At 39.3% G+C, this 18,547-nt stretch overlaps 1 protein-coding gene across 1 annotated transcript in view; it reads right to left on the bottom strand.

Annotated features, from left to right (window-relative positions):
• The window catches only part of MACF1 (microtubule actin crosslinking factor 1), a 226,051-nt gene extending 209,179 nt beyond the window's left edge, over positions 1 to 16,872 (bottom strand). Inside the window, exon 1 of the mRNA XM_063103580.1 lies at positions 16,764 to 16,872. Within this exon, the coding sequence (XP_062959650.1) occupies positions 16,764 to 16,872 (109 nt within the window). The remainder of the gene's footprint in view (positions 1 to 16,763) is intronic.
• Positions 16,873 to 18,547: the final 1,675 nt, after the last annotated feature.

The raw sequence follows: 18,547 nt of genomic DNA, 5'->3' as shown, positions 1-18,547 counted from the left end.
TTCATTAGGGAAGCCAAGAAGCAACTTTAACATTATATATACCTTCAGAATGCTCCAAACAGCTCAGACTTTCAAACTAATAAGTTTTAGGTTTGGCTCCCTACACATAGATCCCTAATTTAATTCCAGGCCCAGCAAAGATAGAACTCTCAGAAAGTACCCTTATATGAGAGGAAAACAGTCATTTAAAAAAAAAAGAAGAAGAAGAAGAAAGGTGATACTTATTTTGATGTTTCTTATAATCTCAGCCTCCACCGAAGAATATGAACCGACAAGGGAGAACTCAACTGCCCACTGGCAAATTCTTAGATTTCACACTTGAGGCACAAATGGCTTATAAATCATTAGGGTTACTGAATTAGATGGCTTTAATTACAAGGATTTAATACTTGTTTCCAACTTTATTAAGACCATCAGTACAGGTCTCTCTGCACTGAACTACAATACCTACCCAAATTTTCTTTATTTTAGTTTCTCACTGACAGAGATGTCCTTCCCCTACAACTTCCTTAGGTCAGTATTTCCACCTAAAATCTAGATCTCCCTCTTCCCCTTCTCCTTGGAAACCTAAATCCAACAATTATCCCCTAGCCTATATATCTTTAACTTCTCTTGGCTCACTGAACGAGTATGATGACAATGCTCAGACTCCACTTCCTCATCTCCCATTTGCCTCATGTGAACTGGCTTCCAGCCCCCAAAATTCACTGCATCTGCTCTCCCCACAGTCAATTAATTGCCAACCCAATGGATAGGTTTGAGTTCTATTGCATTTAAATTCTCTGTAGCAGAAGACATTGCTAATCATTCTTTCACTTTTTAAATGCACTCTCCCTCTTGAATGTGAGAGTCCATTCTACCCTAGTTATCCTCTTTCGTTGGTTGTTCCTTCTCTTCTGTTCACCCCTTAAATGTTCACTCATCCTGAGCCCCCTTTTCTTTTTATTCTGTATTACAGATTCTTAAGATATCCACAGACCCAACAGTCCATTGATGGGTTTGGACAGGGGGTGATCATGAACCACCTAAAATTGCATGCAAAATTTTTGGTGTCATGTGGAAAGAAGAAAAATCCATAGGTTTTTTTAAAAAGTTAAGAGCTGTTCTCTACATTTTCCCAGAATGACTTAATCTACTCCCATGGTTTTATCAACAGGTTTCCCTGCTCTGATCCATCCTTCTCAATGCAGCCAGTCATCTTTCTGGCAAGACTGATCTTGCTACTGTCCACTTTCAAATACTTCAGTGAGTCCTTATTCTTCTAATGATATTAATAGTTTGCATCTATTGAGCAACTACTTAAGTGCTAAGCACTTAAACACAGTCTTTCTAATGTTCAACCACCCTATAAAGTAGGTTTTTTTTTTATCAGAAAGATAAAGTCCAGAGAGGTTAAGCAACTTGCCCAATGTCATAAGGTTAGTATTGAAGTCAGATCTGACCCCAACTCTACCCAATTCAAAAGCCTGATCTGATGCTTCCATTCAGAATAACATTCAAACTTTTTAGCTTGAGACCTATGGTCCATTATGATATAATGCCTGCCTGCCACTCATCCCTCTTCATTCTTCCATAAAAACTCTAACTTCCAGTTTTGTTAAAAAATTCCCCCCAAATGGGGCATATGTTTTCTCACACTTGCATGCCTTTGTACATACCATTCCCTCTGTGTGGAATGTAGCTCTGATTCTCTGACTACTCATTCTTCAGCATTCAACTCAACTATCATCTCCTCCAGGAGATTTTCCCATCCCTTACACACAGTAGTTTAGGCAATTACTGCAGGGTATCAATGTTTACTTGTTTATCTATCCTCTTCTACTAGGAGCAATTTGAGAATTGGCTTGGTGTAGAATAAAAGCTTCATTTGAGGTACAAAGTTCTATGTTCTGATCCAACAGAGCTCACTCACACAGTCCAAATTCATTAAGAATTATTCAAAAAGCAAATAAGAGTCTATGCTTCCTTTCCTGAGGGCCACAGAAAAATCAGGAGTGCTTCAAGAAGCTCAGAGGCACCACCAACCACCTGGAAATCTAAAAAAGATACACCCAAGCCGACAGAGAAGGGAAGTAGAGAGTTGGAATAAGCCTGTTCCATGACTTCATAAAGCTTACAACCTAGTGGCAGACACCAACGAGTAATTAACAATAACACCAAGCAAATAACACACCAAATACAAGCTTCACAAAATGACACTAAAGCACAGAGTTGATTAATTCTGACAGAGCTAGGAGAGCAGTTAGTGAAAGGTGTGGTATTTGAACTATAATTGATCTTAGCCAAAAGGCCAAGAAGCAATTAGTATTTGAACTAAACTTTGGATGACAAGTAGGATTTTGGCAGCTCAAAAAGGAATTAAGAAATTGTAAACAAGAAAAACCGAAGCAGTGATTCGGAAACATATACTCGTGAGTACACAGGATGTGTTTTAAGGAATGGTATGGCTATCCATAGCATACATTTAGCAATGTAACGAGAAAGGAGGCCAGCAAGGTCAGCTGGGGCAAATCATGGTGGACCCAGAAAGGTGGAGTGACGAGTATGTACTTAATTAAGTAGGCAAAGAGATGTCATTGGAATTTTCTGAACCAGAGTGTGGTTTGTGAAGATTTGTCTGGACTGAAGGGTAGGCTGCACCAGAGAGACCCTAAGAGGTAGAAGAACCAATTATCAGTCTACTATGCCAGACCAAGAAAGAAATGTGAGAGCCTGAACTAGGGCAGAGAAAGCAGAAATGTAAAGAAGAGGGTGAGCAGATCAGCATAACTGAGAGGCAGAAACAACAGCCCCTAACTCCGAGGGTAAGGAAATGGAGAGTTAAAGATAATTCTAATGTTTCTAGCACAGCAACTAAGAGGAGAGTGGTACTTTGAGATAATTAAAATAGAAGCAGGCACAGATTTGTGGAGGATAGGTTGAGTACAGTACAATATAAATAATGGGGTGTTGGCAGGATCTTCTTGCAGAGTTCGAATCTTAGATCTAAAGTTCAGAAAAGCAGTCAGAATTGAAGATACAAATTTGGAGTTAACAATTGATAGCTGAAGCTGTGGCAACTAGAGCAGATACCCTGTTTCAACAAATCTTCTGAATCACCACTTTGCCCCCATTACTCTTCTATTCAAAATCCTTTAGTGACTCCCAAAGGATCAGAAGATCAAGTCCAGCTCTTTAGTTTTCATATTCAAAACCCTCTACAACCTTAAATTCAATTCCAGTTTCTATTCCCTAAGTATTTTTACTTTTATTTTTTTTTAATTTAAAAGATGACCAGTAAGGGGATCTTAACCCTTGAGTTGGTGTTGTCAGCATCACGCTCTCTCTCTCAAGTGAGATAACCAGCCATCCCTATATAGGGACCCAAATCCTAGGCCTTGGTGTTAGCAGCACCACACTCTCCCAAGTGAGCCACGGCTGGCCCTATCTATTCACTAAGTTTTAGGTGGTTGGAGAAGACAAAGATGAGTCCTGGCTTCTGACCTGAAGGAATTTACAATCTATATACTCTACCAACTTTATCTCCAGACTTTCCCCTGCAAGACTCAACTACAACCATTTTGATTTCCCTATTGTTTCCAAACATACCTTTCATGTGCCAGCCATTGTTCACCCTTTCCCCCCCTGGAATATCTACCCTCCTCTTCCTGGCTTATCTTAGATCTTCCTTTCAAGGTCAAGCTGAAGTCCCACTTCTCCCTTTAGACCTTTCTGACCATGCCAGCCACCTTTGGATACCTGTGGCATTTAAAAGTTTATTCAACTTATTTGGTATTGAGCATATAAAACCTACTGTTAGATATTTCTGTACTAATGTCTTATTTCTCTATTTGAACTGAGCTCTTTTAAGTCAAGATCCATGTTTTAAATTTCCTTAAATATCTAACATTTAGGACATTAGGTACTCAAAAATATTCATTCATTTAATAAATACATACTGAGAGCCCACTATGTACCAAGGTTATATCTACAAAGACACATTAAGATGGTACTTTCAAAGTCAGACTAAGAAGTGATCTCACGGGGCCAGCCCATGGCTCACTTGGGAAATTGTGGTGCTGATCACATCAAGGCCACGGGTTCAGATCCCTATAAAGGGACGGCCAGTTAGCTCACTTGGGAGAGCGTAGTGCTGACAATGCCAAGTCAAGGGTTAAGATCCCTTTACCAGTCATCTTTTAAAAAAAAAAGTGATCTCAAATGATAATTATAAGACTGCTTTCCAGAAAAGAGGAGGGATTCCCACTCGGATGTCCCTTCTACAGCTATAGCTTTCCTAAGTCCTTGCCACACCTGGATCCAGGAGACTGTACACGTTCTCCACGTAAGCTCAAAGGAAACAGGCTAAATTGGAGATCAAGCAATAAAATGTGTTTACCAATAATGTATAATGGCACCAGCATTATAAATGATTCCTGTCCTCAGAAGGCCACACAAACCTTCTTTGGGAGACAAGACCAACCTCAATATTTATTGCATTTACTATATGTAGATGCTGTGCGAAGCCTGTCTCACGTAGTATTTGACTTATGACTGAGAATTAATCCTCACAACTCTATCAAGTATGCATTAATTCTCATTTTATAGTTCAGCAAACTAACACTTAGTAATTTTCTCAAAGTCACAAAGTAAGTAGTAGAATTGAGATTCAAATCCAAGTCCATCAGACTCTAAATCATGAACTTTTAACCAGTACACTGTACTGCCTCCATGAAATTATTACACGGCAACACAATATGGTCCTATATAATAATCAAGGGAAAAGGAGGTGCAAACTATAACTATGATAGGAATTCATTAAAGGCATCTATCACCAAGGGCTGGTACAGATTGAGAAAGTCGCAATGAGGATTGAGACTTGGAATTTTAGGGAAGTGACAACTCTAGAAACTTCAAGGCAAAATTAAAATTTTATCTTATTTCTTAGGAAAACCTGATCCTTATTAATGATAATTTTTTGGCCTACTGAGAATCAGAGAATACAGGGCTGAAGTTGGATTTAAAAAATAAGCCAGTAGTAAGCACGGTGGCAAAAGGGCCACCAAGATGGAGGAAAAGACATGTAAAGAGAACAGAAAAGGGAGAGAGCTCAATAGTTTCTTGGTATTTATTGAAGTATCTATTTCATAGATACAAAGAGATACAGAGTTTTAAAAATCCCTGAGATGAAATCCCTAAGAGATTGAAGAATTCAGATTAGGTCACACAGGAACATACCAAGTCTTGAACTTCCTGGTCTCTAACCTATCGTTCTTTATATGACATTCATCTCCCCTCTTTGAGCCTGAGTGTCATCTATAAAATGAGGAATTTGGACTAGGCCAATGGTTCCCAAATACCAGTCTGTGAACCAACCATATCAAAATTACCTGGGGAGCTTTTTAAAAAGCACAAATTCAAGCAAACGGACTAAGAGCATCTTTGCTAGAAAGACCAACTGCAGCGTATCTGGCTTTCCTTCCCAGAATGGATCCACAGGTCCTGTTGCTAGCAGAGTTAGGCCAGGCTCATGATAGGGAGGGTTACCCTCTCTAGCCACCCAGGTACTTCAATCAAAGAAACAAAGGTTATCCAAATAAGTCTTAGCTCCAGCAAACAGGGCATGTATTTGTGTGCCTGAACTTGTATAGGGAGAACTGACGGAGATTAGCACTGAATTTTCATATTACATACTTTTCACATTATATTACTACTACAACTACCAGCTAGCATTTATGAACTTCTCCCATTATGTGTGAGACCCTAGGTTAAGTGCTTTAATATCAGGAACTCCTCATAATGACTCCACAGGTTAGGGTCTATTTTAATACCCTTTAGCAAATGAAGAAACCAAGGCATAGAAAAGTTAAGTAACTTTCTCGGTACTTATAGCTTTTAAGTGCTAGAGCAGGAACCCCACATAGACAGTTGATATCAAAGCCCATTTTCTTAACCATTAGGCTATAGTGCCTCTAGGGGATTAAAGAGGTAGAGTGAGCTGGCAGCATATTGTTTTTGCCCTGAACCTTTCAATAAAGATTCTGTACTTCTCTGTTGATTATAGAAAAGGGGCCTTTGGTTATAAGCTTATCTTCAATCACTTTCAGATGCAGATAAATCTTTCTTCTAGGTCCCAGGGTAGAAATCTCAATGATACAAGAAAGATAAAAAGCTAGACTGCATGGCAATTACTAACTAAAACTGCCCCTCCTTGTGCCCTAAACATTATTATAGTAGCAAGTCTGTTTCTCAAAAAGCACTTAAATATTTGGCCGCACTGACCTAGCAGTCAGGAGACAAGATCAGAATGCTACTGCTGTTACTCCCCTTCCCTGAGATTTCTTCTAAGGTTTCCTTTTGATCAAACAACCCGCTATTTTTAGCAAAAATCTGCCTATTTGGGTCACAATTTTGTTCTACAGAGACTCAAAGTATAAAATCAAAAGATATTAGTAGATTACCAATCCTGTGGCTCCCAAACTTAGACTTCGCAGACCAGTTAATGTTCCAAAATAAATCAGAAAGCCTAACAGCAGTTGTCAACTTTTTATTTTGCTAAGTAAGGATATATAAAATTACTATCTAATAGCAATTCTTTCATAAAATAAAGGATTTTTTTTTTTTAAATGACCGGTAAGGTGATCTGAACCCTTGACTTGGTGTTGTCAGCACCATGCTCACCCAGTGAGCTAACCAGCCATCCCTATATGGGATCTGAACCCGCGGCCTTGGTGTTATCAGCACCACACTCTCCCAAGTGAGCCACCGGCCGGCCCAAAATAAAGGATATTTTAACATTAAAAAGTAGGAAGGACAATTTCAAAATAAAGGAAAGTTCTTTAAACAGTTTAGGTTTATGAAAGACACACTACATTTTCCTTATCTTTTTCATTTTACCAAGAATTGATGAATAGATGTCTCAGTTCAGCACCAGTCTGTACATCCTACAGTTTGAAAACCAAGGAAACCTATGGCCAGAAAGGTTAGATCACATGTTCAAGGTCACAGAACATTTTTTAAGTGATCATTATTTAGTGATCTCTTATCAAGAGAGAGCTCAAGTCACAGCTAAACAGGACTCTTCTCCTACCCTCTAACACTCTTCAGGTTCCTGAACCCAGACCATCTTTGAGCCTTCTCTCTGTCAAAGGTGGCAGAAGAAAGTGTAAGAGAATTAGCAATAAGCTCCAAAGAAGAAAACAGGCCATGACTCCTCCCTTCCACCCCTCCCCCCAGTCTGCTCAGAGGTAGACTCCGTAACCAACCAACTTCTGCTAAAAATACACCCTGGACTTTCTTAAAGGTGGTTTCCTGATACACGCAGAAGCATGAGCATGAATTCAGTCTCTTTAAAGTCCCACACCCAAAGCTTGGGCTCTTAAGTGCCAGCCACTACCAGCCTCAGAAGTTCCCCAGGAAGTAAGGCACCCCCATCTATTTCACTGCACTTTTAACAAGCCCAAAGATTGTAACAACTACAAGGCTTCAAAGCCCAAGCATTCCTATGAGTCAATGAGAACAAGGGCTATTTGGGATCCTCAGGCCCAGACAAAGAAAAAAAAAAAAAAAAAAACTTCACATACTAACCCATACAGCACATGCGGCAAACCAGGTGGGCGTTGAACTTGTGCTCATCTTGGTAACTGGGCCACATAGCGCCCCTGTGTCTGCTGACCCCACCTGAAAGGTGGTGGTCACAAAGGACCTCCAACTAGAGGCCTGTGCACACCCTGCAGCTCTCAAAAAAGGCTGTGAGGTGAACAGAGACAGACAGCCAAAGGGCTGTGCTATGAACAGAAAGAGAACAGAGAAGTAGCTCCACCCACCACTTCCTACCGACCTTCTTCTTCCCTTGAGGTCAGAGAGGAAGCTCCTCCCTAGGGTACTTCCAAAAACTGGGTCCATGTCTTCAGGCAAACAGCATGCTATTCAAAGGTGGCACCAACCTGGTGTTTCCAGACCAACAGAGTATGGAGAGGTGGGAGATTAATATGCAAAAGTCCAGTCAAGGTATTAAGTGAGTAAGCCTGAGCAGAAGCTGATCTCTGAGTTATCCTCTTTTTACAAAGCAGAACCTTATAACCTGAGGAATCTTAGATGGTTGCAGGAGAGCTGGTGAGCTGAAATGGCTCACTGCCAAGTCAGGAACAGGGCATCCATTGCCCAACAACTTGCTCCTCGGGCTTTCCTCTTCTCAGGCAGAAGTACATATAATGTGTTAACAAACTGAGCAAGTCTCATAACAGAAAAGACTACAATGGAGCAAGTCCAAAAGATTCCCAACTTCCAAAGGGAGATTCATTTCCCCACACTTACAGCTGCCCAAAGGGAAGAGTCACAGTATCTCCTCAATGATTCCACCTACTTTACAGAGTAGCCCAGCCCCAGCCAGCCTCGCAGGAAGGTTAGCATAGCAGATTTTATCAACTTCAAAAATACCACTTGCTGTTGCTCCATTCTTTCTTCTCATCCAGCCAGGAATGGCATCCCAAAATCCCCTTCCTCTTCCCAGATGCTCCCACTTTGTCCTGACAGTCAGTGTACTTAACTTGGCTGTGCCAAAAATCCCTTTATCCATCAGTGGAAGGCTGCTTGCTTGTTTGTCCAACTTGTTTTCTGAGTCTTGGCTAATTGTACCAGACACTGGAATGTTGAAGAAATACAATGAAGTGCTTTTTCATTCAGATGGCCCGGCCCATCTATTGCTTCTGCACAATTCTGACCCAACCAGGGGATAGAAAAGCTGAGTCTCTGTGGATGTCAGGACAAACACTCCAATCCTGCCCCACACCACTTAAAAAGGCCCCGCTGCAGATAAGGGCCTAATCACTGGCCCTCTGCTCTAGCTCCCTAAATAGAATGACTTCTTCAGGCTAATGCTACTTCCAATCCTGTTTCTGAAGGCAGGGAGAGAGGAGGGGCAGCACCCAGGAAAGCAAGTTTCCAGAGATCAGACCAAAAGACTACACATGAAAAAAAGTAAACACAAGCTTGCCTAGCAGGCCACTCAGTTTAAACAAGCCCTGTGACCTGCCTCAGTTGCCTGACAACTTCCTTCACTTCCACATAGGCATCCCTCCCACCTACAAACTGCTATTAATCCTGTTATTGCTTACTAATAACAGGACTTGCAGCTGACTTTATCCCTCCTTGACTAAGCTCTCAGTCACCCTGATAACCTGTGACAATTGTACTCAGTTTGTCCCTCTTATGAGACTCTCCTTAGTCAGCCTTGGAGAGGAAGGATCCTCCTAGAATTTACCTTGTCCTAGGAAAAGGAATGCATCAGAAATAGGGAAAGGAGATGAAAAATGAACATTTCCTGATTCATATTTAGTTACTTCTTCCTTTATCATATTTAGATTCCCTGCATGCAAGAATTTTCTTTTGTCCTCATGCACATTTAGAAGGTACTTCTACTGTAACTGTTAGTTCACGGGCAATGTGCTAACAACTTTAAATATTTCATTTAATCCCAACAACAATTCTCTATCAAAGATATTACCATTTCCATTTTAGAGATAAAAATACTAAAACTTAAAAAAGTTAAATGACTTGACCAACATTACATATCCATCTGTCTAGTTCCAAAGCTGTGCTTCCTGTTATACACTGCTGTCTCTGAGAGGGATCTAAACCAGAATAACTAAAGTGGGATAAGGGATCTGTATATACAAGGAGGTGGAATAGTCTCAGGAAAGTTCAGAAATAAGAACACTTAACTGTGGCTGACTGGAATTTTAAGATACAACCAAAATGAACATGTGGGGCAACTTCTAGAAATACCAAATAATTTCACAGTCTCCAAAAATCAAAATAATCATTATTGGGTAAAGTTTGAGGAAGGTGAACTAAAACCTGCCATCTCCTCACTCCCCAGGCATCCAAGCAGAATCTATTTCCCCTAAAGACACTGTAGACTGTAGGAAAGTAGGGAAGACTCTCGGAGACAAGGTCAGTCTAGCTACCAGGAGACAGGCATTCCTTTCAGGTTCTCAAGAGGTCCTGAGCCTCAAAAGGGAAGCTGCTGCTAAAGGCAGAGAAGACTTTGATTAGGACAGTCAGCTCTTAATTACCCAGAGGAGACGGGCTGGTATAGTCTTTATGCAGACCACCCCCTTACTTTTTTACCTAACTTTTTGTCATTTCATATTAAAGGTAGGAAAAGGTGAATCTGGCTGCTACTCCAGATCTTGAAAAAGTTGAATGGAGGAAAGAGGTTCAAGCCAATATTTCCACATATAGTTAGAAGTGATCTGAGAACTTACAGCTAACTGGCTTTCTTACAGTAGCACAGAAAATTGAAACTATACATTTAAATTCTTTCCTAAAATGCCCAAATCACCCACTATTAAGAATAAAAAATCAGGGGCCGGCCCATGGCTCACTCAGGAGAGTGTGGTGCTGATAACACCAAGGCCACGGGTTCGGATCCCACATAGGGATGGCCGGTTAGCTCACTGGGTGAGTGTGGTGCTGACAAAATCAAGTCAAGAGTTAAGATCCCCTTACCAGTCATCTTTAAAAAAAAAAAAAAAAAAAAAAAAAAAAAAAAAAAAGAATATAAAATCAGACGCAGAAGTCTTTCCTTCTAATATGTAAGACAATGATTCATAATGTATTGCTAACTTTTTATATATACTCACATTGGTTTCTAACACATTTCTTAATTCCCAACTATAAAGACAAGCATTTATTTATATTTTGTCCCAGCAGCCTACAGAAAGGTAGTATGTCTTCAATGATATCTTTTGTGAAAAAATCATAATAATGATAGCAATTATACTGTCCTTACCAAGTGTAGATGTGTTCTAAGAACTAATTCAAAACAACCACGCAGCATCATTAGTCCCATTTTACAGATGAGGAAACAGAGGCCCAGATCTCACTCAACCAGTAGGGGCAGAGCTAGGATAAAAACACACAAAGTCCAACTCCAGATTCTCAATCATAATTCCATACTACTTCCAAGTATGGACCAGATGATCACACTGCCAGAATCACATAAAATTAGAGACCTTAGTCTTTTTTCTTCCCATACAGACTAGAAATTTGAAGTACAGAGGCATTAAGTGACCTATCCAACATCACATTGTAGTAAGCAAAAGAGCCAGGACTTAAGAGCCCAGGTCATCTAATTCCAAGTTCAGTAGTCTTTCTACTACACTGCACAAATCTAGAAAAAAGAATAGCAAAGGAAAGAAAAAGATAAAGACTCCACCTTGACTAAACATCTAATGCTTTAGTTATCTGAGCAAAAATACATTAGATATATGACCATTTATTCAAATATTTATTGAGTCCCCATTGTATGCTTAACGAATTTATGGATAACACAAATGTCACACACAGCTAATGTCATAAGTGAAAGAATTAAAGTTCAAAGAAATCTCAGAAAGTTAGAAGACTACACCAAATCTCACAGGACAAAATTTAACTCAGATACCTGTAAGTGTTAAGCTGAAGCTCAAGAAAACCAAAGGCATAGCAATGACTGAAGGGGAGACAACAACAATTCATATATGAAGTTTGGCCATTTTATAATTAATCTTAAGTTTAATATGACCCAATAATGTGATGGAGGTACTTTGGGTTTTTTTTTGTTTTCTGTTTTTTGGTTTTTGTTTTTGTTTTTTCTTTTCTTGTGGAGCTGTCTTTTTTCTTTAAAAAAAAAAAAAACGTGATGCAATCACAGGTTGTACTTCATATGGTCCAGATCCAGGGATTATGGCTGGTTCTCCTTCGTGGAATGTTAGAAACGGAAAGAACCTTAAGAGATCAGATCATCCAACTCTTTCATTTTACAGATAAAGAAAACAAGACCCTAGAGAGGAAAAATGTGTCCTTTCACAAACACACAAAGAATTCAAATGTTCTTCTCAAGTAACCACAAAGCCATTTACCTGTTAACACCATCACAATGTGAGATATTAATAAACTAAAACATAGGACAACTCTATATCATTCAATTAACCTATACTGATTATCCACCTTAGGCCACAAATCAAACTAAGCCAAACTCCCTAAATACACAAGGAATAGGGCATGGTTTCTGCTACAGCTTATAGCTAATGCTATCTTAACTTATTCCAGTAATATTTACTGACACCTATTTTGTCTCAGACACTTGAGATACTGAGATGAATGAGTCCCTCTTCTAAGTCATGGGGGGAGAGAGACAAGCTAAAACTAAGTAAGATGACAACAGATTTGAATGAGTAGTCTAACAGAGTGCTACTGGAGCACAGAAGAGAAAGGCTTTCTAGAGAGGCAGTAACTACTTACCTTGAAGGATAAGCATCAAGTTGTCTAGTTGAAAAGAGAGTACAGGCATTTTAGGTAGTTTTTAAATGACGCTGGAGTACTGGGCGCTTGTAAGGACAAGACAGGAAACGAAACAAGTAAAATAGGCAGGAGGCAGATCACAAAAATACTTTCTTTCTTTTTATTTTTTTTAAATGTCATGCTAAAGAGTTTAAACTTTCTTTTAAAAGCAGAGGGGAGGGCTGGCCAGCTGGCTCAGTTGATTAGAGCGTTATGTTGTAACACCAAGGTCAAGGGTTCAGATCCCCATACCAGTCAGCCACCAAAAAAAGAAGAAAGAAAGAAAGAAAAAGAAAAAATTAAAAAATTAAAGCAGAGGGGGTGCCGCTCAGAGGGGGAGTTAGCTCAGTTCGTAGAGCACAGCCTTATAACACCATGGTCACAGGTTTAGACCCCCGTACTGGCCGGCCACCAAAAACAAAACAAAAAAACAAAAATAAAAACAGAGGGGAAGCATAGATGAATTTTAAATAGGAGAGTGACACAGACATGTCTGTATTTCAGAAAGATTACTCTGATTAGTCTGGCTACAGTTAAAAGACAGATGTGAAAAGGGGAAGAGGATGGGGGAAACATTATTTCAACAGTACTAGGGAGGAAAAATGAAGTTTCAAATAAGACAGTAGGAAGTTTTCAGAATAATGAGAAAATATATGTGAATGCAAGTGTGAGCGGGCTATATTGAAGACTACTTAAAATTCTAAGCACTGACTGGGTGTTAAGCCTTGTCTTACAGGTATTACATGGCTTTAGTACAAACTGTGTCTTCCTGTATTTTGTTTATGTCTGCTGAAGAGATGGTGACTTAGGAATGTTGTTGTAAAAGCCACATACTTTATATGAACAGATCTCATCAACCACTATTCTTCCTCATGTGTCTGCTGTACTTGCTTCACCTCCCTATACACATACACACACATGCGTGCGTGCGCATGCGGCCACCACGTTTTCAAAGCAAAAACAATACATTTAACTGTCCAAAGGGAATACTATAATGATAAGGGGTTAGGAAATCATATACGGTAATGGAAAGGGAGGTGTCTAGCCTAGAGAAGATAGCTTTCAACTATAAGCTAGCCTGACACCTAGAAGGGGGTGTAGACTCGATCTCTGACAAGCAGATTTTAGACTAAGAGGTATAAGTTACAGAGAGGATTCCAGCTTAAAAAAGAACTCCCCAGTTAGCAACACACTGAACAGTCCATAGGTGGTATGTTCTACTCAGAGACCTTCAAGCAAATGGAAAATGACTTCTGACAAGGGTAGGACTAAATAGGAGGTTAGACTGGTTAATGTGCAAGGTCTATTCCAACTCTAAGAGCAAAATAGAGTATGTTATCAACTCTAAGAGTGGAAGAAATAAAAAAGCAAACATAGTAAGCCTTTACTAGAACATAGTATCAGGACCGCAGCACTTAAGAGGAACCTCAAGAGACTCTCAAATCCGATGATTTTCAACTCTAACATAACACTTTTCAAACAAATATGGAACTCAACATATAGAACATATAAAAGCAGTGTTTAATAGTATAAACCAATTTTATATGTTAAAATTTATGTTACTTCTATTAAAGCCAAATGCATAAGCAGTCAGGTAATTTTTATTAAAAATGGGAAAATAATTACAACTGTATCAACCTCAGCATCTGGCTTATTTCTATTTTGTGTTTTATTGCAGAAAATAAATTTTTAAAAACTGGTTCATAGAGATAAATAGAAACAAACAGCAACAGCTTAACAGTATGCCTGACAATCTCAGGATATTATTCAAATAAACTGATGCAATAGCCTGAGAGAATAGCAGAAATATTTGTTTCAAAATAGAATACCTTCAATATCCAACTGTGTACATTCTTTATAATATGTAAATATGAATAGAAAAGTGAGACAAGAAGAACAAAAACTTTTAGTACAAACTAAACCAGTATTACAATATTATCACATAGCAATGTATTACCCACTTGATATTATGGACCAAACACCTGAGCTCATACAACTGAGTACTGCCTGGAATTTATTAGGCATAGGATCTATGTTCTGGAGTGTGTTCTGCAGTAGTGTACACACTTCCAATGTAAAAAACAAACAAACAAACAAACAAACAAAAACAGATTAGAAGAGACAATGTTCACATTTTTAATCAAGTGTACATTTATGAGCATTACAAATATATACACAGATATGGTGGAGAAAGTTTGTTCTGATGATGTCCAATTGGCAGATAGTAATTAGGTGTACATCATTTTGTTTTTGAACATTTTTACATAGATGAAATTCATCTTAAAATTGAAATTATAAAAAAAAAAATGGCTAGAATTTCTTAAGTATTCCTATAGAAGATTTGGTAGCCACAATCTCCAATTGAAAAACCACTGGTCTAATTTTACAGATAAACTGAACACAGCAAATTTCCAATATAGCTATCAGGTAATTAAAAATAAAAAACTTTTACAATGCATTTTTCACTTTATTTCAATATATTTTATGGTTGTTTATGAAATTAATATTTCTAAAACATAGAAAAAGCACTTAAAAGATAAGGCATGTCTCTGAAGTTCTATAGAAAATCATATACTGAAGATAAACTTGTAAGATATTAATCAATTAGTGGTTTAGAAATTACTATACACAAAAACTGGGGGGGGAAGAAGATATAACAACCACAATTATTTGAAGTTGATACGACAAGCAAACAGAAAAGACATTGTTGGGGGGGAGGAGGGGAGGGAGAAGGGAGGGAGGTTTTGGTGATGGGGAGCAATAATCAGCCACAATGTATATCGACAAAATAAAATTAAAAAAATAAATAAATGAATGAATGAAATAAAATAATTAATTAATTTAAAAAAAAAAAAAAGCAGACAACTCTAAAAAAAAAAAAAAGAAAAAAAAAAAGAAATTACTATAATCGGGGCCGGCCCGTGGCTCACTCGGGAGAGTGCAGTGCGGATAACACCAAGGCCACAGGTTCGGATCCTATATAGGGATGGCCTGTTAGCTCACTGGGTGAGCGTGGTGCTGACAACACCAAGCCAAGGGTTAAGATCCCCCTTACCAGTCATCTTTAAAAAAAAAAAAGAAAGAAAGAAAAATTACTATAATGCAAAAGGAAATAATAGCCTCTGCCTAAATGATATTTATTTTCTCATTACATATGAAATAGTAAATAGGACCAAATAATTCAAGCCTGCTGGCCCCTTTCTTTCTAAACTCAAATACAGGAAGCCACTTTGAGGTACCATTTTAAACATACCACCATACAATCAAACATATTTCTAAATGTCTGTCTCTGTTTTTGCTGATACAGACACACACTGGGAGCTGAATATTTAGTCAAAAGCTTTTCTGGGATTTATTGACAAGGACACTGGGGAATGACTGAATCTAATTCTAATTCTGTCAAGCATTCATGAACTTTTAATAGAAAGCTAAGTAATAACTCATCAGTTCTCCACCTTAACCTGTAAGAAACACAGTAACAACTGTCTACATACTTTGGCTTGAAGAGTGAACTGATCACAATGACAATACTGAACGCAATGAGACTCAAGGGTGTATTCCAGGAAAAATTAGACCTTATTAATCGGCAACTATGGAAACTTAGGAATCAGCTAAACTTGGGGCTGATGCCTGCACTGGGGGGTGTTTACAAGTCAATAGGATATAACATAACAGCAATATAGGAAGAAAGAGGGTGTTAGTACCATTTAAATATATATATATATATATATATATATTATTTTATTATTTTATTATTTTATTTTTTAAAATTATCAGAGCCCAATTACCTAGGGAAGATAACAGTTAACTTCCTTGCACTGAACAGGGTGACTTGGATACACATAACTAAACTGTGCAGCTGCCTGAGGGGAAAGGAACAATATCAATCATATCAAGGGCAACAGAGGCACCCTAGTGTTCCAGGATGCACCACAGCAAGGACATCACTCAACCCTTTCCTCTGACTGATCCTTCCCCCTCTGCCTTTTCTCCCCAAATACACCAAATCCAGAACCTTCCCCAATCTCACAAGTTTTCTTTTCCCAAATCTATACCTTGAGGAGGGTGATAGACTTACTGCACATTTCTGGTTAAAAACAAGGATCTCAAAAACCACTTTGAGACTGAGAAAGTAAAGAAAGGAAGGGCTTGACTGTCTGAGGAAGAACACAAGTCAGTGTAGTGGCCACCTCCCTCCAGCTTCAAGCCCAGACATCACCTCATCTAACCAGCACCCTCCAGCCAGACAGCCTAATAGAACAGGAAGGAGTCAGGGTCCCAGAGTAGCCCCAGGGCAGCCCAGTTTCCTCAGTATGTCCACATACAACTGAAGTCTGACAGCCAACTCGCTGAAGGAGGTACTAGCCCTTTAAGGAAAGCAACTGGGAAGACCTCGTCATTTACCCCACCCTCAAAAGCCCCACACTAAATTTAAAGAATAGCAGGCACAAGAGAGTTACCTGCTCTGCCTCTGACACGTTTCTTCCAGTACAGAACACTGGCAATTCCAAGAATGTGAGCCAAAATAAAGATGGTTGGTGGCAAATAAGATGAATCTAAGAGGGGCATTTCCAGGCCGGTCCTTTCTCCTCCTTTGAGTTAGCCACAAGCCACAGCCCAGCGCAGGCTTCTGGATGCCTTTCTTCTGAGGTTACTGCTATCCTGTACTATCAGCACAGAGGCAGAGACCGGAGCTTAGTGTTGTCAGAAACTTCCTGGCGGCTTCTCCTCCATCTCGCCTCTGACTGTTTTCCAGCAGGCAATAGTAGACTGGGACTAGAACTGTACAGTGTATCTCAGACAAAGCCCAGGAAACAACTGGCCAGTGGGGGAGGGGGAAGGGAAGGAGGAACAAGGAGAGTGAAAAGGAGCGCCTAAGCCAGTGTCAAGCTGACTCAAACCTCTATCTTTGGCATCCTCCGTTCAGCTTAAACAAACAAACCTCAGACCCTTCTACAAGAAGGGAGTGAGGGTGTCAGAGGACATCACATTTTTAACTTTCCATTCCCAGCCCGGTTGGGACGCTAGACTTCAGGATGTAGCCAGAAGAAAAGTCACAGAAGCACTAGGGAACCTCTTGCAAGGAGGAAGCAAAGTACATAAGGATGTAAAAGCAGCACAAGTACCCTGGTCAGTAGTTGGAGGGCCACCCTTCCACACCCACAACCCAGGAGGAGATGCAAGGGACCGGAACATCACTACAGAGAAGAGGCATACAGAACAAGCTCCCATGAAACAAACCTGACATCTAGGCACCATGAAGGTAAGCAAAGAAAGAAAACTGCTCTACAAGTGTATTGGGGGGGGGGTTACTTTTAGTTTTTGGGGGGTTTTAAAAATTATTTTTGTCTTTTGGGGGGCGTACTTTTAGAGGGTTGAAAATTCCACCTGATTTCCACAAGCTACCCAAGGGGGCATCAGGAAACTCAATGACAGCACAAAACAATGCCTTCCACAAAATCAAGGCCTGCTTACAAATGATAATTTGATGTAGACATTGTAGCAGCAACTGAAAACTTTACCACTACACACCCACTAGAATGACTAGAATTAAAAAGATTGATAATGCCAAGTCTTGGCAAAGGTGTGAAGCAAATGAAACTCTCATACACTGCTGGTGGGGGTGTAAATTCACACAACCACTCCAGAAAACAGTTTGGCAAATTCTTATAAAGTGAAGCATATACACACCAGAGGACCCGGCAACCTCACTCTCAGGTACTCACCTAAGAAAAATGAAAACATATGCCTACACGAAGACCTATATATGCCTGCAGCATTATCCAAAATAAACAAAAACCAGAAATAACCCAAATGCTCAGCAACTGGTGAACTTATAAACAAATTGTAGTGCATCCATACAATGGAATATTACTCTGCAATAAAAAGGAACAAACCACTGATACATGGCAATGGCACGGATGAATCTCAAAAGCATTATGCAAGCACAAACGGCTACATACTGTATAATTCCATTTATATAACATTCTAGAAAAGCAAAACGATAGAGACAGAAATCACAAGGTGCTGGGGGTAAGGAAGGAGGTTCAATTACAAAGGTACACAAGGGAACTATAGGAGTGAAGGAAATGTTCTATATGTTGATTTTGGTGGTGGTTCAGTGACTATATACATTTGTCCAAAGTCACTGAACTGTACACCCAAAAGGGTAAATTTTACTGTGTATAAATTATACTTCAACAAACCTAACAAACATAAAACACATTTAAAGGCTGGGAAGAAG

This window comes from Cynocephalus volans, chromosome 8 (assembly GCF_027409185.1).
Source record: "Cynocephalus volans isolate mCynVol1 chromosome 8, mCynVol1.pri, whole genome shotgun sequence".
Taxonomy (NCBI): domain Eukaryota; kingdom Metazoa; phylum Chordata; class Mammalia; order Dermoptera; family Cynocephalidae; genus Cynocephalus; species Cynocephalus volans.
Note: the sequence above shows the minus strand (reverse complement) of the source record. Positions and strands in the feature narration are given on the sequence as shown.